The 23,816-nt window shown below is 44.5% G+C and overlaps 1 protein-coding gene across 1 annotated transcript in view; it reads right to left on the bottom strand.

The window, feature by feature from the left end:
- Positions 1-23,816, bottom strand: part of LOC133421583 (zinc finger protein ZFP2-like) — a 38,657-nt gene that overhangs the window by 3,607 nt on the left and 11,234 nt on the right. Inside the window, exon 3 of the mRNA XM_061711235.1 lies at positions 14,602-14,749. Within this exon, the coding sequence (XP_061567219.1) occupies positions 14,602-14,749 (148 nt within the window). The remainder of the gene's footprint in view (positions 1-14,601; positions 14,750-23,816) is intronic.

Genomic DNA, 23,816 nt, shown 5'->3' with positions numbered 1-23,816 from the left:
CGCGGACCGGTTTAATGTCTGACAATATTTTCACGGCCCAATCTAAAGGTGTAGCTGATAAAAAACTAAATACAAATGACAAGATCGGCACTAAAAACTGTGGTATTTTCGCTATAGTAATAATAATAAATAATAATAAAACATAATTTTCGAAAAAAATAAAATGAAATTAAAGCTGCAAGCAGCGATGAACGGGCCCTCGCACCCTTGTGCACGTTCAGGCTGCAGTGGAAGCTTGTATGTAGATTCTTCAGGCCTGGACATTTAGCAGATGATACCACCCACGACTCTCTATGTCAAACCATTCAAATTATGGCAGAAAATTGGTCGATTTTTTGATAGTTCCTATCAGAAGAAGGGGCGGGGCTAATTCAGGCCAATGAAGGTTAAGTGCTCAAAACCGAGTCAGATGAGTCCACCCACATGTCTTTACCACAACCCGTTCAAAAGTTATGGCAGAGAATAGGGACTATCAAATAATGACCAATCAGAAAAAGGGGCGGGGCTAATTTGCACCAATTATGTTCAAGGACTCAAAACCGAGTCCGATGACACCACCCACTACTCTTTATATTAAACCATTCAAAAGTTATGGCAGAAAGTAGGAACTATCAAATATGGACCAATCAGATGAAGGGGGGGGGCGCGCTTTTTGGTGTCTAGCGTTGCCACGGTAACGCTTTTGTATGAGAAAAGTAATGCGCGTCGTCGCAGGACGGAGACGCACATTTTGATGTAAAAAAAAAAAAAAACACACAAATTGCTGACAATAATCTTTGCATACAGCGGGGATCGAACTCTCGATCTCTCACACAAAAGACAGCGACGCTACTGCTAAGCTATGACTCAGCTATGCCTTTTTCTGACTTACTAAGTGAGGAGAGACCAACATAGCGATATGATCTAAGTGAGTCTCGAACTGTTTTTTCCTAATTTTTAAAACATTTGTAAGATATAAATATTAGTAAAACCCGACTATTTGTGCCTTTGTGAATAGCGTGTTCCAATCTTTACTTCTAAACATACACACTGCATGGAAGGGAGCGTCTGATTTATTGTTCACGTAACGTTACTTTTATTTTTTCATTGTCATTTGCCCCGGGCAAGGACAAAAAATAAATTATTCCACCAAAATTCCAGAGATTTTTGTGGTTGGCTCACACATTACAGCATATTTCAAATATGCGGGTAAATAATCAAACGCCAAATAATCCCAAATTGAAAGGCATTTCAGTCCAGCAGTGGTAGCGGTAGCACTCCAGTGAACTTTCATTTATTGAGGTGAAGTTTATTTGGTTTTGACTGATTTGAAGCCAATTTAAAGCAGCACAATGTAACTTTCAGCTTTTGTTGAGTTTGGCGGCTCCTTTGGACAAAAGCGGTAGTGCTTTATCAGAAAGAACACTACGTTTCCCATGAGCACCCGCGCGTACTGCCGGAAAACTCCTGTGCCCGTCGCGTACATTTGTTTTGAGAGAAGACGGGACGGACTTTCAAAATTACTTTTCTGTTTCACCAAGTGAACAGACGGAACGCAAAAAAAAAGATGTTAAACTGCTGGAAAGGAACTGGAATTTACCGGGATACCTTAAACAAGGAAGCCAGGGAGCGGTATATGGAGAAAATAATGATTATTAATGGGTTGGGTCCATACTAAATCCCTATCAAAGAGTGGAGCTCCGATGAGGACTTACTGCCCCAGTTCTGCACAACCCACGTCTTAGGCTACCTTGTTTACGAGTGTTTGGCAGCTGCTTTGGTAAATGTTTGACTCGCCATGTGTTTCAATAAATTTGTATAATAGTACAACATACAGTACATGTTTTGTATCACTCTCTATGCGGAAGAGGCTCCGAGACGTGAGCAATATTTTAGTTTTCCTCGTGAGATAATTTTTTTCCTCTGTAGCTACAAATAGAGTTAATATCTTTTCCTCAACAAACTAGTTTTATCTGAAGATTGGGGTTAATCGCACCGCAGAGAGCTGGTCAGCAACTGCGTTTAGCTGGAGAAGTGGGGAATAAAACGTTATGAGTGTTTGTTTTTATATATATATATATATATATATATATATATATATATATATATATATATATATATTATGTATAAAGAAAAAAAAAAATCACAAATTATCTGTACCATTTCTGTTTGGGTGGGCACTGCGCATCATTTTTAGACACAACAATGAACGCATACCGCAAAAGTTGTGTCTCGGCGGAGGGACCCGGCGCCCCAGCAAAATGAGCACAACAGAGAAGTTCAGAACAGCACACAGAACACACACTGAAGGCGGATTTATGGTTCCACGTTACACCAACGCAGAGCCTACAGCGTAGGGTACACGGCAACGCGCCCCGTACGGTGCGGGCCGCTGCCAGGGATATTCAATTGGCGGCCTGCGAGCCACATGCGGCCCGCCAGGAGCTTTTATGTGGCCCCTGGTCATATTTCAAAAAAGGGGGTGTTTGTTGAAATTTTTATTTTTTTTTAATAATAGTGACTTTCGGTGTTCGGTGGAATAAGTGGGGAAAAAACCGAACAGTTAATAACAGCTGGAGTGAGGGAGCAGTGTTAAACGCAATTTTAATTTTGTTTGCCCGCTGCACACCGCTGGCTGATGAGCAGCCTTGAGATACAGGCAGACACACAGGCAGACAGACATGCCAGGAATGCGTTCACACAAGGGGCGATGTGTGCAGAGAATGCATATCGCATTTAAGTTTAAGATGCTTGGTAGCCTTTTTTTAGTTGGTTAACGATGCATAGTGTTTTACATGTTAATCTCTGTTGGAGATGTTTTTTACTTCGGATTTTTTGCCAGTGTTGCACAGTGTTAATGTTTGTCACATTATTATTAACCTCCGTTGTATAGAGGACTTGTTTACATCATTAGGCTTCTAGGATTGGCCTGAAATTTTTTTCATTTGAATAAGTGAGGACTTTGCATTTCAGATGGAACTTCTAAGCCTCCTATAATTCGTGATTGTTTTGTTTTGCTGATATAATGCACAGATGTGTCATTAATAAAGGAGCTTATGGTTAATATTTTGGTTGCTTATTTATAACATCAAAACTGGCTATTATGGACTAAAATGCTTGTGCTCAATGCTTAATATAATATTCAAATAAGGAAATCTTGATGGAAAGTGGTGCTTTGTCATTATGGCGTGTTTTATTAAAAGTAGGTCAATATCAACTTCATTAAGTTTGCACAATGCAAGGTTTCAAAATGAACTTGCATTCAAAATAATATTTCTTTATCTGAATATTATATTTAACATTCACAATTACTAAATCTGGAGACAATTAATACATAATTCATATGTAAACTAGATATATTCAAATGTATAATACAAATGTATTATATTTACATAAGTCTTCGTCTTTGAGTGCAAAATACATTTTGAAAACCCCCACATTTTCAAATTGTGCGGCCCTCTCCATACAGTCCTTTTGCAGATGTGGCCCCCGGCCGAATCTAGTTGAATACCCCTGCCGTAGGCTCTGCGTTGGTGTTACCCGAAACCATAAATCAGGCTTTAGCCATTTGGGCCATTCTGTGTGGCGATAAATGAAAAAAGATTAGACAACGCCGTGATTGGACAAGGAATTGGCTGGGCAGACGTGAGAAATGCGGTCTTTTTTTCCTGCTATTAAAACATGATTTGTATTATTAAATTAAACCTTTTTCGGGTCGTGAGTAGGATAAACACGCGGGCAACTTCTGCTGAGTTCCAGTGTACTTCAATGTCCCTCAACAGTGTAGGATTTTAGAACATCAACACAGCACCTAGTGCCGTACTGTGGCGTATCACTCCGCCCAATCTAAACCAGACTAATCACTACAGATAAACTGACTAGTGTCATTATAGTCCCTGATTTACATCAGAATATAAAGAATATATTTATAAAATAATGAACCCTGAATTACCAAAATAACCTTAACAAAAATAAATCTCCTCTTACACTTATAAGGTGAGCATGAATCAATCTTTTTTATGATGTCAAATTGTATGTATTGTATGTATTAATGCTGGGCGATAATAGTTTATTAGATCTCGATCTCGATTCAGACACTAATGCGATCTCATTTTTAATAAGATCGAACCACGGCGATTCTGTGACGTCGCGCTGCATGATTTATTTATGTTCCTTCCTTCTGAATCATCCCAGGCAAAAACTAAAAGTTGTGTGGTTGTGTTCTGTGTCCGTCTCCTCTTCTTGTCATGATCATGTGCAAACACCCCGCACACGCACTCATTTACTGCATGTGTGTGTGGTAGAGCCCTGCGCGGGACTGTTTTTTTCATCCCGCTCCCGCTGCATTTCTGACCATTACCGCCCGCACCGTGTGTTCCGCTCCCGCAGTGTTTTCATCCGCTCCCGGCCAAATTAATCGCTTGGCCATTACATTGCTGTGGAGGAAGAGAATGCTGCTGACCGACTGCGGTCCCGTGCATCTCTCTTCCAACATGCGCCCACAGACACTACCGTATTTTCGCGACCATATGGCGCACTGTGTGGAAAGGCGCACCCTCAGTTTTGTGTGTCATTTTTGGTTTTAAAACACACATACGGCGCACCGACCCAAAAGGCGCCGTCTACGGAGACGGAGCTGCACACACACGCGCTAAAAATACAGCGGAAGCAAAACTTAGTTTGATATTTTATTTCACTTTTCACATCAATCAAACCCTTCAAAAGGTTCATATTCTGTTTCTGCATTAAAGAATTTAAAAAAACACCGGGTTGCTGCACATAAACCTGTCTCAGCCACTGATCATCTCCTCATCCATCCAGCCCTTTTCATTTCACTCTGGCTGGAAAAGTCTCTTTAGGGAACGCTTTTCTTTTAAAAATCCCGACCGCGGCGGTCCCGGGTCCCGCTCCCCGTCTGCTCCCCCGCGCTGGACCGGGTCCCGGGTCCCGGGTCCCGGGTTCCGGTCACCCCCCCCCCCCCGCGCTGGTCCCGCGGCAGTCCCAGGACCCCCGCGCTGGACCGGGTCCCGGGTCCCGCATCCCGGGACCCTCGCGCTGGACCCGCTCACACACGCGCTGTCGGGGAGCCGGTACCGGGTTGTATGCGACAGGAGCTCCGTTAATTCAGCTGCGCCAGTCCGAATTTCCAGACCTGTTTCAGCTTCTTGATCATCATCCCTTCATGCAGCCCCCTCTTTCCATTCGCCCTTATTGTTGGGTTTAAGGTCAGGGCCTGTCGGGTAACAGCGCCACCTGTAGGCAGAGTGGGGAAATGCCTCACCTCCCTGCTGAGGAGAGGAAAATCCCCTGCTGATTAGGTGACTGAGAACACCTGCCTTCGGTGCTCCAGCAGAATCACTCCAGACAAGAGAGGAGAAGCATGTGTTCAGCTTGGGTCAAACCTTGGAGAAGCTACTGGTATGATTGTTTGCACTTTAAAATCATTTATGTTAAAGTTACAAGGACTTTGAATATTAAGTCTAAAATATTGAAAAAGTAGATACTGCATGTTTTGTTTAAAAGTGATGTTAATACATTTCTGTTTTCTGTTCGAAGGTTTTCAACCTGAAACCTGATGAGATTCCTCCAATGAAAAAAATAAATAAAAATTGGAGAAAGGAAGGAAAGAGTTGTCCCGTTGCTTCCTTCATGGTTTAACAGGCCTTTGTCAAGTTTGGGCAGTAGCTGAATACTGAAAAAACTAAATAACTTGTCAGTTGAAAACCAATGCATGACAGTGAAGACGAAGAAGGATTAAAGGCCTGATAAAAGTCAAAAAGGAAGCTGTCGAAGCAGAAGGGAAAACTGGACTTGATTATAAATTGTAAATCCTCACAAAATGGCGGAGGAAGCTTTTGGAAAGACAGTGAGCCAACTGAAGAAAGAAAGGACTTTGGCTAAAAGTGCTTTCACCAGAGCAGCTAATTTCCTCACCAGAGGAGCACAAGACATGGCTAAAAGTGAACTACAACAGGAGTTTAGAAAGCTCACCTGTGAAGCAAGAAAACTCTGTGAAGCAAGTGATGACTACAAAGCTGGTTTACTAGCAGACCTTGAAGCTGAAGATGAAGAAGCAGATCTTAGCAAGCAACAGGAGGCTGACCTGGAGAAAACAATTAATGACTGTCAGTCAAAATTGGATGAAGTCAGGGAGCTGGTTCGATTCAGACTATGGTCAAGCTATGGACAGGATGAATTGGAGACTGCAATCCAGGAAGCAGAGAAAGCTTGTGAGGATGCTGCTGCAATGCCGGTTAGTGCTGTAAATCAAGATGGCTATGAAGTACAGATGACCTTCATGAAACAGCTGGTCCGAGAAGCTACAAAGAGCCTAGAAGCTTGGGAGATGTGGATTCAAGTGGAGGAAAAAGCTGATCTGGAAGGCAGAGTGAAGGCCCTTAAACTAATGAGTAATAAGCTTGAAAAGAAAAGAGCAAACTTTGCCATAGCACAAAGCGTTGCAAAGGAGGAGAAAGATGCAGCAGCCCCAGTGTCAGCAGCAGCTAGCATAGCAACCACACCAGCTGCACACGCCGCACCCATTGTGAGAATAAAGCCAACTAGTCTGCCCAGGTTTTATGGTTGCAAAAGAGAGTTTCACCGATGGAAAAAGAACTGGGAGAGCTTACAAAAGCAGGGGGAACCCACCGGCTCAGTGGAAGTGAAAAAAATGCAACTGTTGGACAGTGTGGATGAAAAAATCTCCAGAGACCTCCGTCTGTCATCATATAACAGCGCTCAAGACATGTTCAGAGTATTGGAGAACCGATTTGGAAATAAGTCCACAATCACTGTGGAGATAATCGAAGAACTCGATAAGATCCCCGCCTTAAAAGCACATCAGCCAAGAAAGGTCATTGATTTAATCCAAACTGTTGAAAAAGCCCTGGCTGACCTTACAGAGCTTGGAAACACGGGTGCCATCAAGAACCCTCTGGTAATTAAGTCCATCGAAAGCAAGCTACCAGATGTTGTGAAGAAAGACTGGCTCGTGTTCATGGTGAATCCCGCAAACAATGTCACTCCTGACAACCACTTCGATAGTCTCCTCAAGTTCCTGAAAACTCAAGAGGAAATTCTGGAGAAATTGGAGCAGCTCGGAGTAACTGAAAAGCCAGAGAGGCAAGAGGGGAAGTTCGAAAGGAAATTTGCTTCCACACGTTCTGCAAGACAAGAAGTAGGATGTGTTGTCTGTGGAGATGTAAGGCATGGAGAGAAAGTTTTCTTCTGTAAGCGGTTCAAGGAATTGAAGCTGTCTGGGAAACTGAATGCTGTAAAGAAGCTGGGAGCATGTAAAAGGTGCTTAGAATGTCATAAAGAAGAGGATGAATGTACAAGCACCTACCTGTGCAGAAACAAAGACTGCAGAAAGGGGAGCTCATCAGACCACCATTTCTTTCTCTGTCCAAGAGGAGGATCCAGGAGGGGCGAGGAAGACAGAGGTGGGAAAGGCAGCAGGAAAAAGACTGAGCTTACAGAGGAACAGGAAAAATTCATGGCTGAACTCTCCCCTGAAATGGCAGAAAAGTGTAGACGGGCTTTTACCAACATGACTGCAATAACCAACCGTGCACAGAAGGACCAGTTGGGACTAGTGAAGGCAAATGGATTAAAAGAGCTACCTGTTATCATGATGCTGCTAGAAGTCACTGCCAATGCAGGTCAGAAGATCGGAACCTTGATCGACTTAGCATCGGACACCAACTACATCACTCACAGAGCTGCTGAAAGACTTAAGCTGAGGAGTGAAGCGATTACCTTAGTTGTCCAGGGAGTTGGAGAAATGGCGATGAGAGTCAACACCAGGCGATATCTACTCCGAGTGAGAGTCAAGACACCCCGAGGGACGGAACGAGCTCATGAACTCGTCTGCTATGGTCTAAATGAAATAGCAAAAATCCACAGAGTCATCAAACCTGAACAGTTGAGGAAGTTCTTCCCAGAGACTGAGCTGGAGGATTTGAAGCGACCAGAGAGTATTGAATTACTCATCAGCCACCGCGAAGGCAGACTTGCCCCACAGAGAGTGAAGATCGTTGGGGACCTCGTCTTGTGGGACGGCCCACTGGGGAAAACTGTAGGAGGAGCTCATCCAGATCTCTTTGAGGAGGTTTACATGGCAGCACATCAATCTGAAACACACTTCGCTCGCTCAATGAGAACGGCGGCTGTGAGATATGAAGAGCTCATTGAGGCAGGAGGGAGGCAGGCTGACACCATGGTTGCTGGCAGAGAGTTCCTTGATTGGTGGAAATGGGACAGCATCGGAGCAGCCTGTGAACCGAAGTGTGGTGGATGTCGCTGTGGTAGCTGTCAACCAGGGGGAAAGGAGATGACACTGAACGAGGAGAAGGAACTTGAAATTATAAGACAAGGCCTCACCTATGTAAGAGCGGATGACCACAGTAATGCCCCACACTGGGACACAAAGTATCCCTGGACTGAAGACCCAACTTCTCTTCCCAACAACAGGAGTGGAGTGGTGGCTACCTTTCTGAAGACAGAAAAACAGCTCAGGAAGGACACCGAGTGGCAGGCTGCCTACACAGCCCAAATACACGAAATGGTGACAAGAGGAGCAGCAAAGAAACTCACGAAAGAGAGTATTGACTGTTGGAGAGGACCGTTGTGGTATGTGAGCCACTTAGCAGCACCAAATCCCCACTCTTTGACGACACCAATCCGCATTGTATGGAACAGCAGCCAAAAATTCAAGGGGCTGAGTATGAATGATCTCCTTCTAAAAGGACCCGACGTTCTTAATCCAATCCAGGCAGTCTTACTCAGGTTCAGAAGAGGAGTTTTTGCAGTTCTGGGGGACATCATGAAGATGTATAACTCTGTGTGGCTGGAAGACCGGGAGATGCACCTCCACAGGTTCCTCTGGAGAGATACTCAGGATGAGGAGATCGGAGAGTATGCAATCACCAGAGTCAACATGGGTGATCGACCAGCAGGATGCATAGCACAGCTGGCTATGCGGGAGACGGCAAGGCTGCCAATGTTTACTCACCAAGAGGAGGAGCGTAGAGTCCTAGAGGAGGACAGCTATGTTGATGATATCCTGACATCCCACAGTGACTCAAACAGGCTGGAAAAGACCATCAAGGGCGTAGAGGAAATTCTGAAAGCTGGTGGATTCTTCCTGAAGCCGTGGGTCCGGTCAGGGCAAAGTGGGAGGCAGACAAACCCGGAGGCAGGAAAACCTGGATCGGGAACATCAGCAGGAAAGGATGGAGTCATGATACTTCCAAATCAAAGGAGGGAAGGTGAAAACAGAGCCCTAGGGATTGGATACCTGGTCCAGGAGGACAAGCTTTACATCATAACTTCAATCAACTTCTCAAGAAGAAGAAAGAAAATAAGAACTGGACAAGACCTTCTTGAAGGGGAAGTGAAAGTAAAGACTCCTGACCCACTAACCAGAAGAGAGCTATTAAGCCAAGTAGCTGGACTCTATGACCCAATCGGGCTAGTCTCACCTACCAAGCAGAAAGGAGCCATACTTGTCAGGAAAGCATTCCAAGAGGCTGGAGGTGGAAGTCTGACCCGAGACACTTGGGACAAGCCACTTTCTGGAGACATCAGAAAAGAAGCCATCAAACTGTTTGAGGAGTATGTGCGTCTTGGCCAGATCACTTTCCACAGAAGTCTCACACCAGCAGGCTGGGTTGGAAAACCTTGGGGAGTAACATTCTCGGATGGAAGTGACAAGAGCTTCGGAGCTGTGGTGTACCTCAGATGGGAGACAGAGCAAGGCATCCAGGTCAGATTGGTTGGATCCAAAGCAAAGCTCACGCCACTGGACCAAAAAGGGGAACCAGTCAAGGCAGAGATTTGTGGTGCAGTCTTTGCAACCCGGCTCAGAAGATACTTTGAAAAGCACAGCCGAATGGAAGTAGAACGATGGTTCCACCTGCTAGACAGCCAAACTGTGCTGGGAGCCATTCACCGAGACAGTTATGGATACCAGACCTTCTTTGGAAACAGGGTTGGTGAAATCCAGAAAGCCGGATCGCTTGAGGACTGGTGGTGGATCCCAGGGGACGTGAATATTGCTGACATTATGACCAGAGGAGCAACTCCTGAGGTTCTCCATGAGGATTCAGAATGGCAAAATGGACCATGGTTCCTGAGGCAGCCAGTGGAGGTGTGGCCAAAGAAGTCAGCTAGAGAAGTTGCAGCAAACGCCAAGGAGGGCATAGACCGACTCCAAAGGAAGGCTTTCTCAGCAGTAATGACCAGGGCTCAAGCAAGGAGAAACCAGAATGTTGCACCACAAACTACTGACTGCAATAAACCTGTGACTCCTCCAATGACTCCTGATAATCGGAGAGAAGATCCAATCCGCGGACCTCCAGCAGGCTCTGCAATCAAACTGCTTGTGGATGAAAGGAGGTTCAGCAGTTTAACCAAACTGATCAGAGTCATTGCCTGGGTGTGGAGAGCTGCAACAAGGTGGAAGATGAAAGGCTCAGCTGTCAGTCAGCCAAAGTGGGAGGTAATAACCCCAAAGGAGGATGCTAAGACCAAGGCCAAACAAGCTGTACTGTCTGCTGGGGAGTGTGAAGACGCATTTCGAGACCTTTGCCTTGCGGCCCAGGATGGGGTCACCTTTCATGACACTACCCTCAACAGACTGGCTGTATACAGACACAAAGAATCAGGATTGCTGCTATGTGGAGGAAGAATACAGATCTTCAATGAAGAGGAAACTGCGGTACCAATCCTACCATATGAGGCTTGGATATCAACACTTCTGGCTCAGGAAGCCCACAAAGTGAACCACGAGGAGGTAGCAGGAACACTCCTACGGATGAGGAAGAAAGCCTGGGTTGTAAGAGGCCGAAGATTGGCTAAGAAAGTTGTTGACAGCTGTGTGATATGCAGAAAGGCCAGAGCAAGGAAGTGCCAGCAGATCATGGGCGACCTTCCAATGGAGCGGACGCAGCCAGCCAGACCATTTGAGTTCACAACAGTAGATCTATTCGGACCGTATGAAGTGAAGGATGCGGTGAAAAAGAGAGTGAAGCTCAAGGTCTGGGGTGTTGTCTTCTGCTGTATGGCGTCGAGGGCTATACACACAGATGTCGTTAGTGACCAATCAACCGAAGGGTTTTTACTTGTTTACTTAAGATTCACAGCATTGAGAGGGCATCCAAGAAAGCTGTGGTCAGACCCTGGGACGAACTTTGTGGGAGCCAAGCCTGCCCTGAAAGACTTTACCTCTTTCTGCAGCAGTTGGAAAAGGCAGAACTAGAGAATGAGGCTTCCAAACATGGAACAGACTGGAGCTGGAAGATCCACCCAGCAGACTCGCCTCACAGGAATGGAGCTGCTGAAGCAGCCGTTAAGCTCGTGAAAAGAGCCCTGCATAACCTGGGAGGAGATGGAATCTTTACGTGGGGGGAGTTTCAAACATTCCTTCACATGGCAGCCAACCTGGCTAATGAGAGGCCGATAGATGCCCGGACTCAGAGTCGAGAGGACTGCATAGACTACATCAGCCCAAACTCTCTACTGCTAGGTAGAGCTGGACCTAAGGGAGACCCAGGAAGCTTTGACTTTGAAAGCTACTCTTACAAGAGACTAAGAGTGATCCAAGCAGAAGTTAACAAATTCTGGAAGAAGTGGAGTCAGTTGGCTGGCCCCAACCTGTTTGTCAGGAGTAAATGGCATACAAGAGAGCGCAATGTTGCCATTGGAGACATCGTCTGGGTAGCGGACCAGAACGCCTTGAGGGGCCAGTATAGGATGGCCAGAGTTGTCGGTGTCAACACCGACAGGAAAGGAGTCGTGAGGGATGTGTACGTTCGAACCTTCCCAAGCTACCCAGTCTCCTCTGGGAAACCTATCAAAGGGGTTGGCAAAGCAAAGACGGAACATTCAACCCAACTCCCTGCTACAGTTCTTCACAGAGATGTCAGGCGGATAGTCGTCTTGCTTCCAATGGAAGAGCAGGGTAACACAGGAGATACAGGTGATGAAGAGGATGGACCAAAGGTTGGACAGGCCACCACTAAGTAGATGGCTGTGACCTCCTTGGGTTCAGGAACCAGGAGGTCAAGTGGGAGGTGTTGGGTTTAAGGTCAGGGCCTGTCGGGTAACAGCGCCACCTGTAGGCAGAGTGGGGAAATGCCTCACCTCCCTGCTGAGGAGAGGAAAATCCCCTGCTGATTAGGTGACTGAGAACACCTGCCTTCGGTGCTCCAGCAGAATCACTCCAGACAAGAGAGGAGAAGCATGTGTTCAGCTTGGGTCAAACCTTGGAGAAGCTACTGGTATGATTGTTTGCACTTTAAAATCATTTATGTTAAAGTTACAAGGACTTTGAATATTAAGTCTAAAATATTGAAAAAGTAGATACTGCATGTTTTGTTTAAAAGTGATGTTAATACATTTCTGTTTTCTGTTCGAAGGTTTTCAACCTGAAACCTGATGAGATTCCTCCAATGAAAAAAATAAATAAAAATTGGAGAAAGGAAGGAAAGAGTTGTCCCGTTGCTTCCTTCATGGTTTACCAGGCCTTTGTCAAGTTTGGGCAGTAGCTGAATACTGAAAAAACTAAATAACTTGTCACTTATAATGACTCCGGCTGGAAACGTCTTATGCAAAGTTTTTCTTTTAAAAATCCCCATACAGTTTCTGTCCATCAGCTGCGCCAGGCAAGCACCACATAAACCAGTAAGTGTGTGTGTCGCGCCGCGAACACACCCGCGCATGTCGGGATCCGGTACCGGGTTTGTAACCGACAGATTTGGCTGCAAATTTGATCCAACCTAAGACGTACCCCAGAAATCTCTGCTCCCAAAGCGGCTGGGAACCAGGTCGATCGGACCGCTTTGGGAGCCAGGAAGTCGGCTGCAGCAGCGCCCATCACCGCGCTGCTCCAGCCGCTGCTTTAACCGGGGAAAGTGACCGGTTCCGACCGACCGGGACCGGAGGAACCCACATGGACTTGTAGTAGGGGCTCCCGGGGAAAGAGCACCGGCATTTCAGCCGGATCTGCAGCGGGGATGCAGCGATCGGACCCGCAAACCCACGGCAGGTGCATCCTCGGTTCCGACATGCAAAACACACGCGCGCTGCAGAACACGCACACACAAGTGTGCTTATTTAAATAGAGTGGAGCAAAACTTAGTTTGATTGTATTTTGTTTCACTTTACACATCAAGCAAATCCTTAAAAGTTTTCATCATCTGTTTCGCATTAAACAACTCAGTGGAGTCTCATTCACGTCCCAACTCACGGGGGCTTCACCCGCCCCCTTCTCTTTTTACCATTCACATGGTGGCCGGCCTTACATTACCGTAATTCAGGTAATAGACACGGCGCACCGTTTCAAAAGGCGCCCGGGAAATTAAAAAAAAAAAAAAAAAAAAAGTTGCGCCTTATGGTCGCGAAAATACGGTAAATACAGTTTCTCCTAATATCTGACTGGCCTTGCTTTGTCTTTGCTTTGTAAAGACCTTATTTTAGGTTCTTTTTCACGTCATTTATTTCCATCTGGTTGCTAGACTACATCCCGATCCCGCAGGGGGTTTTTTTGTCCGCCCGCTCCGTTCTATACCGTAATACATCCACGGCTCCCGCCCGCAACAAAATTCAAACCGCCTGATCCCGCGAGATTTGCGTTGGGTCCCGCGACAAGTCAAGACATTTTGAGATAGCAAAGCTGCAACAGTGCAACTTATGTTCAGCAGCACTGACACTGAGGCAGCATTACAGTAAGCTTTTGTTACTTACCGGTATTCATTTTTGCTTACCAAAGAGACTTGAGTAGTTGGTCAAGTAGTGAGTGAGAGCACTTTAATTTGATGTTTGATTTTATGTATTATATACTATGTGAGCAGCACTGACTGAGTAATGTGACTGTTTAATGAAGCCACAGTAGTTGGCTTGCAGTTTGTTGTTGTTCATTTATGTTTCTTCCACTGTTGTTGCCTGCTACCTTGCAAGTAGTTGAATGAAAAAATAAATTTTTCATGGAAAAATGAAAATCGTTTGAGAATCGTATCGTAGATCTAGATTCTTGTGGAGAAAAATCTTTATATTTGTTTATTTAATTTTAGTTGTTAAATTTCTGGAAAAGAAAAGTGTCAAATCATACATGAGAGAAACTATTCAGTTTGTGGCAAAATATTTGTACTTATGAAACTGACGATGCATAATGCAAACCTGACATTTACTTTTAGTTCAGTTTGTGGAAAATGGTTGGCCTGGCTTTCTCTTTAAAACTTAAACAGTTATAAAGCTTTACAAACTGTAACAATAGGGCAAACGCAGAGCATTGTTTTGTATTTTGTGTCTTTCAAATAAAAGACCATTTTTCCCAGTCATATGTTCCTCATTCAAGGTTGTTAAAAAAAAAATACTGCTATAATATCGTATCGTTATCGTGACCTCAATATCGTGTATCATACCGTATCGTTAGATTAGTGTATCGTTACACCCTTATTATATAAATTATATATTCAGACGTAGACAGGTTTAAAAGTCTCTTGGGAAGGTCACGTGTTTGTGTTTTCTGCTGCTCAGTTCAAACTACTGACAAAAAAATAAAGGTTTGGATGATCAGCAGCAACAGAGAGACCGAGGAGGAACGTGGACCTGAACACTGACCTGCAGACCAGCGGAGGAAGAGTCCGCTTTGGTCCTGCTGGACTCCTGGTCCTGGTTCTGGTTCTGATCCCGGTCCTGGTTCTGATCCCGGTCCTGGATCTGATCCTGGTCCTGGTTCTGATCCTGGTTCTGATCCCGGTCCTGGATCTGATCCCGGTCCATCTCCTCCAAACACGTGGCCACCACTCGAGTGTTTCCTGCTGGTAAATGTAGGATTATGTTCTCCCCCCGACAGCGCTGTATTCACTCTAGTGTTTAATGGAGTCTAACAGAAACTCACCTCTTGGTAGTCGGTACGGACTGGATTCACGGAACCACGGCAGCTTCTTTTACTGTTTTATTTTCTTTCCCTCGCTCGACTTCCGCATCTCTCGGGAGGAGCGTTTCGTTTCAGCCAATCAGAGTCGTTGTGTTTACTAACAACGCGAAATCCTATTGGAGCAGCGGGATCACGTGACGACCGCGCCTCGACCTGCGGACCAAAATCTTCCTCCGCTCAGAAGAAACTAGTCCCGTTTTGCGGTCCCGATCACGGGACTCTTGGGGGGTTTTGAGCTCTGGACTTGGGGCTTTCTGATTGGCTGATCGAGGAGGGCCGGCGGAAGCGGAAGGTGACGTGGCGAGAGTGGTAGCGCGGTAGGATTGAACATTTGTTTTGGCGGATTTGCATAAACTGTACTCTGACTGTGAAATTATGACATCTAGCTCGGATGGATTGGATAATGAAATGGATTGGACGATAAATCAATCTAGGAAACAGAAAAGGACTGTGCCAGAGAGAAGCTCACGAGACAGAGCGAAAAGTTGGTCGGATGACAGCGAGGCCAGGGCTGGGAAAAAGTCTAGAAATAATGAAAGGCGGATAAATATGGATCAAGCTCAGGAAAGCGACTGGAAAGTTATGATCGAATTCTACCAGGATGGTGGGCACTATCACCCAATCAAACTTACCAAAATAATCGAGGAAGAAATTGGTAGAATAAAATTCGCCAGGTTTATGAACAACAAACGAGTGCTGATACATGCAACCAGTAAACAACAACAAGAAAAAATACTTAGAATGTCAACACTTAAAGGAGAAAGGATGAAAGCTCATATACCTGGAGCAATGGCAAGCGTGAGAGGAGTTATCTCAGGAGTCCCGCTAAGCATGACAATGGAAGATGTGAAAAAAGAGATAAAAGGAGGAAAAGTGACTGAGGCCACAAGGCTCAAAAGTAAAAGGGATGGCACACTGAAGGAAACCCCGTCAGTAGTACTTCAGTTTGAAAAAGATGTACCAAATGCAGTACAGATGGGATATGTGAATTACCCAGTGAGGGAATATATACCAAAGCCACTCAGGTGTTATGCCTGCCAGAGAATGGGACACACAGCGCAACAGTGCAAAGGTAAACTAAGGTGTGCAAGATGTGGAGGGCCACATGAGTATGGAAAATGTGACAAAGATTCCAAGATACAATGTTGTAACTGTGGAGGAGAGCACAGTGCTGCCTATGGAGGATGTGTAGTGCAGAGGGAAGCCAGAGAGGCCCAGAGAATTAAAATAACTGAAAAAGTTTCATATGCAGAAGCACTGAAGAAAGTTAGGGGGACAGGAACAAATGATGAAAGATTTAGTGGAATGACACAAAGACATGTAGCTCAGAGGGACAGTAAAACAACAGATAATCAGGACAAAACCCAAACCCCAGTGATGGCCCAAAATGTCTGCACGCACAAATGTAAAGTTAATGATGAAACACTAGTGGTGAACAAAGTGAACTTTGTGGTCTTCATCTGCCACACCATTAATGTTACGACACAACTGAAAAGGAAAAGTGACAGGATCAAGGCCATTGTGGAAGCAGCAGAAACATTTCTGGATATGAAAGATGTGAAAGCAGACCAGATACATGCAATACTAAAGGAAAATGAAGCTGCAGGAAATACACATGTGGAGGGTTAATATATTGATGATGGTTTTACACATACTTCAGTGGAATGCAAGAAGTCTTATAGCAAACGGACAAGAATTTAAAAAGTTCATACATGATTTAGATACAGTTCCAGATATTATTTGTGTACAGGAAACTTGGCTACAGCCCCAGCTAGATTTTATAATTCCAGGGTTCAGTTCCATAAGACATGATAGAAATAACCAACATGGAGGAGGGTGTGCTACTTTTTTCAAAGATGGACTGGCCTATAGGGAGATTCCCTCCCCTGAGGATATTGAATGTACTGTAGCAGAAATTTATAGCCCAAGAGAAGAAGGAAACATTAAGTTAATTAACTTCTATAATCCATGTAGAAACTTAACTGTTGAAAGCTTCAAGGAATTGGCAGGGATCGTAGCTAAGAGAGAAATATGGTGTGGAGATTTCAATGCACACAGCAGTTTATGGGGTAGTACTCACACGGATAACAATGGGGATGTAGTGGAAGAAATGATGGATGAAAGGTCTTTAGTATGTCTTAACAGTGGAATAGGTACAAGAGTGGATGTGAACAGGGGTACGATGTCATGTTTGGATCTGACAATGGTGTCAGATAGACTGGTGAATGCGTGTGAGTGGTATGTTAAGAATAATTCAACCGTAGGAAGTGATCACTTCCCTGTGCTAACTATTGTAAATACAAGTGTATGCCTTCAGGAAGGGAATACGTTCACCAGGTGGTGCTTTGTTAAGGCAGACTGGGAAAAATTTAAGATGTGTTGTAAAGAGTCAGTACATTTGATTACACTAGAAGGAGACATAGAGGAGTGCACGGATCAGATTACAGAACATATTCTAAATGCAGCAAACCTGAGCATACCAAAAAGAACTACAAAGGGCAGGAAGAAAGTGGTACCGTGGTGGAACGAGGAATGCAGCAGAGCAATTAAAGAACGAAACAAAGCATTCAGAGCACTGAAGAAAAATTTATCACAAGAGAATATTATAGATTATCAAAGGAAAAAGGCAGTGGCTCGTAGGATCATTAAATACACTAAAAAGAGTACATGGAGAAATTTTTGTGCCACCATAGGCAGAGGGGTCAAGCTGGGGGATGTATGGTCTATGCTCAAGAGAATGAGTGGGAAAAGGAAGTCAGCTTTAATACCAGCACTAGTAGATGGGGAGAAAATGGCAGTGTCAGACAAAGAGAAGGCTGATGTATTAGGTACAGCATTTGCTGCAGTTCATAATGGGGAGCACATTGGTGAATTACACAGGCAGCAGAAAGACCGCATATGCAGAGAAAATGAGAAAGTGAGAGAGAAGAAAGAAGATGACATGTCAACGTTGAATATGGACCTAACAAGTCCAGAACTTAAAATAGCCTTACAAGGTACAGGGTATACAGCACCAGGACAGGACCAGTTATGTTATGCCATGTTCCGGCAGCTACCAGAGGAATCTTTAAAAATGGTGTTGAGACTGTTTAATAAAATATGGAGGGAGGGAACTCTGCCCAGAGGCTGGAAAAGAGCAATAATATTGCCATTTAATAAACCAGGGAAGAATCCTAATAATCCTAGTAACTATAGACCCATAGCCTTGACGTCTCACTTATGTAAATGGATGGAGAAGATAATTGTTATGAGGCTGTCATATGTTCTGGAACAGAGAGGGCTATTTAATAATTCTCAGAGTGGATTTAGGAAAGGACGATCCACAATGGATGCTCTAGTTAGAGTTAGTAATGAAGTAGAAAAGACAATGAAAATGAAAGAGTTAATGATAATTGTATATTTTGATATAGAAAAAGCATATGATTCCATGTGGAGGGATGGGTTGCTTATCAAACTAAGTAGAATGGGTATTGGAGGGAGATTATATAATTGGATTATGGACTTCTTAACAGGCAGGAAATTTAATGTCAAGGTTGGAACAGAAGTTTCTAAAGATTATAAAATTGAAAATGGTATTCCCCAGGGAAGTGCAATCAGCCCTGTTCTGTTTAATGTAATGATAAATGATATTTTTACAAAGTTAGATGGATGCATCGAATCAGCGCTATACGCAGATGATGGGGCCATATGGATGAGGGGAAAAAATGTGTCACATGTCTGCAGGAATATCAGGAAAGCAATAGAAAAAGTGGAAAAGTGGTCGTATGAATGGGGGTTCAAAATGTCAACCAGCAAGTCATGTTATATGATCTTTACAAACAAGCGTAAGATAGACATTGAGAAGTTAACACTTTATGATCAGCCGATGGAGAGGGTGAATGAGTTCAAGTACCTGGGCCTATATCTAGACCACAAATATACATGGAAAGCACACATTGAACATTTGGCAACAAAGTGCAAAAAGGTTATTAATTTACTACGGGCTGTAACAGGCTGTGACTGGGGGGCAGATAAAAAATCATTAATTGACATATACAGGGCAGTTATGAGATCAACAATAGATTATGGCAGTATAGTTTACGGAGCAGCAGCTAAAACTTCATTACAAAAGGTAGACAGACTACAGTATAGAGCACTGAGAATTTGCATAGGAGCCATTAGGTCAACACCCATAAACGCAATATTAATAGAAGCAGGAGAGACACCACTGGATTTAAGAAGGGATAAACTGGCACTTACATACTGGATAAGATTAAAAGGGAGTGGGGAAGAAAACCTTACAACGAGGACAATAAAAGACTGTTGGGAATACTGTAAATTCCAGAGACATGGGTTTGGGTGGTCAAGGGATGAAAGGTTGAGAAGATATGGAATGGAGACATTAAAATTCACTAAATACACACCTATGAGTAACATACCTCCTTGGCTATTCCCAGAAGCAAAAGTAGACATGAGCATACTGGAACGGAAAAAAGAATGGAGAATGAACGAAGTAGGAGGTAAAGCAAGTATTTACCTGAGAAATAGTTACTACAACTACCTGGAAATTTACACAGATGGGTCAAAAAATCAAAAGGATTGTGTGGGAATAGGTGTATTTATCCCTGAGTTTGATGTGAATATCTCTAAAAGATTATCCAACCAACTATCAGTATACACAGCAGAAATGGTGGCAGTCTACATTGGGTTACAGTGGGTGGAAGAGGTCAGTCCTGATAAGGTGGTGGTATGCACAGACTCAATAGCGGTATTAGAAAGTATAAAATCAACAACAACGTGCAGAGAAGACATACTCATTGACATTTCTCACAGTTTATTAAGATTACACAGATGTGGCATAGATGTTCAGTTCTGTTGGGTACCAGCACATGAGGGAGTAACAGGGAACAAGGGTGCTGATAAACTAGCAAAAATGGCTCTACATAAGGAAATAACATTACCAGTTCCACTAGGAAAAGGAGAAGGTAAAGCAATAATTAAAAAGAAAGGAATGGAAATATGGCAGAAAAGGTGGGAGGAAGATCAGAAAGGACAGGGATATCACATAATACAAAAGACTATAATAACAAAGAATTATACTGAAAGGAACAGAAGGGAGGAAACAGTTATAACAAGACTCAGACTGGACCACACAGGACTAAATGGCACCTTGCATGTAATGGGTAAAAGGGATAGTGATAAATGTGAGAACTGTGGAATAAAAGAAAATGGTGAACATATCCTAATGCACTGTAACAGGTATAAAATAGAAAGAGAGCGGCTACAGGAAAAAGTGAGAGAGGCAGGACGTGAGTGGAATTTGAAGGGGATACTGGGAACAGAGGGAGAGGGGGTTGAAATCACCAGAAAGGCACTAATTAATTTCCTAAAAAACACTAGGCTGATAAACAGAATTTAAACCGGGCTAAATGAAATAATTTCACACACTCTTGTACAGTAGGTGGCGGTATGCACCTGAAAGTTGCTTGCGATCCGCCAATAAACTGAGAGAAGAAGAAGAAGAAGAGCTCTGGACTTTTACTGATAAGGTGAGCAGGAATCAATCTTTTTATAATACAGACTGTGTCGTCTCCAAAGGTGGGAGCGGGATGAAACGATACCGGGGTTCACCTTACAGCCTAAACTCTCTCAGCTTGATCAGTCTAGCGTTAGCCGTTAGCCGTTAGTGATGTGTTTGTAGAGTTCATACAACGATCTTTCAAGAGCAACTCGCACTAACACTAACTCTAGGCTGATCAAGCTGAGAGAGTTTGGTTTATGTTCATTCCACGGGAGCAGATCGAGCTAAACTCAAGTTTGACTCCACAGTTGGACTTTTGAGGAGGTTCATCCGTTGTTTTGTCCTGGAGGACAAAGAGGAGACCAGTATAGAGCTGCATCAGTCAGAGCTGCACTGATGCAGCTCTACAATAGAAATAGAAAGCCTTTATTATCAATGAGATTAGGCAGCAGCTCCGTAAAAGTGCACACATGCAAAGACTATGTAAACAAAGACTGTAAACAACAACATGAGAAACAGGAAACATAAATATATATACACACTATGAAAATTAGAGAATAATGATGCACATGAATGAGTGAAGAATATTGCACAGTGTGAGGAGTTTATGAGTTGAGAAAGTTCCAGCTTTGGGAAAGAATCTGTCCCTGTGTTTGTTGGTCCGTAAGGACCTGGAATCCTCCCAGAGGCAACAGGTCAACGTGGGACGAGAGGACACAGAGACTTTCAGGATTTTTATTCCCACCTCTGTTTTGAGTCACCGTCTTGTTTATTTAAAAGAAAACAAGAAAATTGTTGACAAGATTCTAAGTTGTTGTTTTGAATACGTAAAGTTTGCACTTTAATATTTTCCCACCAGGCAACACTAGTGTTTGGAGGAGATGGACCGGGATCAGATCCAGGACCAGGACCAGATTCAGGATCAGATTCAGGATCAGAACCAGGATCAGAACCAGGACCAGATCCAGGACCAGATCCAGGACCGGGATCAGAACCAGGACCAGGACCAGGACCAGATCCAGGATCAGATCCAGGACCAGGAGTCCAGCAGGACCAAAGCGGACTCTTCCTCCGCTGGTCTGCAGGTCAGTGTTCAGGTCCACGTTCCTCCTCGCTCTTTCTGTTCTGTTAAGTGTCATTTTTTTCTTAAGTTCAGTCTTAAGAAGAAAAAAGAGAAGAAGTCATAATCTCCAAAAAAGTTCTGAAGTATTTTCTCAACTTTCTTCTTAAGTTTCTTCTTAAGAAAAAACTTAAAGGGGACCTATTATGAAAAACACGTTTTTTTTTGTTTTAACATACATAAAGTGGTCTCCCCTCACCCTGCCAGCAGAGGGAAGATAAAATACCATGGAATTCTGCAGGGTCTGCTCCCCCCCCTGACTGAGTCTTCCAGTGTCACGTGACCTTTTTTTGAGCCATTCTGAATCTGCGCCTATGGTGACGTCACCATAGGCGCTCATTTCCATAGGTTCAGCCTCCGCTGCTGAAACCACGCCCACAACCAGCTCTGTACGCCCGCTCGAGCTTCCTCCATTGTTCAGCAGCGGTGGCTGTTTGAACAGCGAGGGAGAGTAGAAATGAGGTTTTGCATCGACATTTACCCTTATAATGGCACTTTTCCACTAGTATTGGCTCAGCCCGGCTCGGCTCGGCTCGGCTCGGTGCGGCTTTACACGGCTCCACACGTGTGTTTTCGCACTGCCAGGGGAGAAGCGGGCAGGTTGGGGTGAAGCTGCTGTGACGTACTCGATTGCGCAACCGCTTTGTTCATAAGAGGATCAGATCCCACAGCACGGACCCGGTAACTGCACACGAGTCAGCGGTAAGTTCCGTTTTTTTTTGTCATTTATGTTTGTATGATCTTTGCATGGGCTAAGTATTTAGCTGAGCTCCGGAGCCCCGGCGCCGCATACGGAGCTGCGGGGGCTGCTCACGGACCGGACCGTCGAGGAGCTCCAGGCTCGGAGCTCCGAACCCGGAGATCCGAACCCGCCGTCTCCGGGGGAACCGGCTCCGGCGGGTTCGGGGCTCTATCAGTACCGTAATACATTTTTCTTCTGTGGTTTCAGATCTTTCAAGCACCTGGAGCTGTTCACATTCAGAAGACGCGCAGTCCTTCCTTGAGCCAGCAATAGTGCATACATGTTATTTATATATTTTAACAATAAAGTTGCCATTTGTGAAAATTCAGTGTTGTGAGTTCTTTACAGTTACATGATTCATTTGTCTTGTAACATAAGAAGTGAAATGATGAGGAATCGGAGTAAATAACTGTGGTGTAACTGTTTAGAATTAAATTCAATCTTCCTGTGTGAAGACGAAGTGACTAAAGGCTGATTTATGGTTCCGCGTTACACCAACGCAGAGCCTACGGCGTAGGTACGCATCGATTTAACGCAGAACCGTGGACACGCTTTGCTACGGAGCGACGCTTTGTCTCCTCCCCTGCTACACGTCATTCAAGCAGCCAATCAGCGCAGAGCCTCATTATCATACCCCCCACCACCCTGAAAATGAGCCACAGAAAAAGGGGTTACAAGCGGTAAAACTATAAACACGGCCCACAGGCTGAATTTCTGATTTATGTAGAAAAAAACAAGCTTTAGATTGTTTTTAAGACATTCAAGGCCTGTTTAAAATATACATTAAATGCCATAATATGTCCCCTTTTAAGAAGAAATGGTATTCTTGAAATAAAAGTTCTCAAATTTGTTCTTAACTTTTTTCTTAACTTTAATGGCGCTTTTGCATTAGTATCACCTTAGCTCGGTTCTACCCGTTTTGCGCTTTCGCACTAGGGCTGAGACGAGTAGAGCCGCTCCAAGTCGATACTTTTTTCTGTAACCATTTCAGTGAGGTTCTGAAAGCGGGCTGAGCAGGGACTATTTCTGATGTCACCACCTCCTCGCCACCGATTGGTCGGGGGGCGGGGACGTCACCACCCTCCGCGCCTCTGATTGGTCGGGGGGCGGGGCCGTCAAACGTTTGAATCAGGAAGCGGGAGTCAGCGCGAGGGGACTCGCGGCTCGCAGCGATTTTATTATAAAGCGCAAAACCTCTGTTTGGTGATCCAACTCTGAGGTGCAGATGTTCATAAACCTGGTGGCTGTCGAGAAAAAATTAAAAAAGCGATGTAGACGGGCTGTTTTACTCTCAGCCGCTCCCGGCTCCAGCTGATTTCTCATCTGCGCCGACATGAACAAAGCGGTTGCGCAATCGAGTACGTCACAGCAGCTTCACCACAACCTGCCCGCTTCTCCCCTGGCAGTGCAAAAACACACGTGTGGGGCCGTGTAAAGCCGCGCCGAGCCGTGCCGGGCTGAGCCGATACTAGTGGGAAAGTGCCATAAGACAACCTTGACCTGTCTTAAGATTTCGTCTGTGAAAACGTAAGCC

This window comes from Cololabis saira, chromosome 21 (assembly GCF_033807715.1).
Source record: "Cololabis saira isolate AMF1-May2022 chromosome 21, fColSai1.1, whole genome shotgun sequence".
Lineage (NCBI taxonomy): Eukaryota > Metazoa > Chordata > Actinopteri > Beloniformes > Belonidae > Cololabis > Cololabis saira.
Note: the sequence above shows the minus strand (reverse complement) of the source record. Positions and strands in the feature narration are given on the sequence as shown.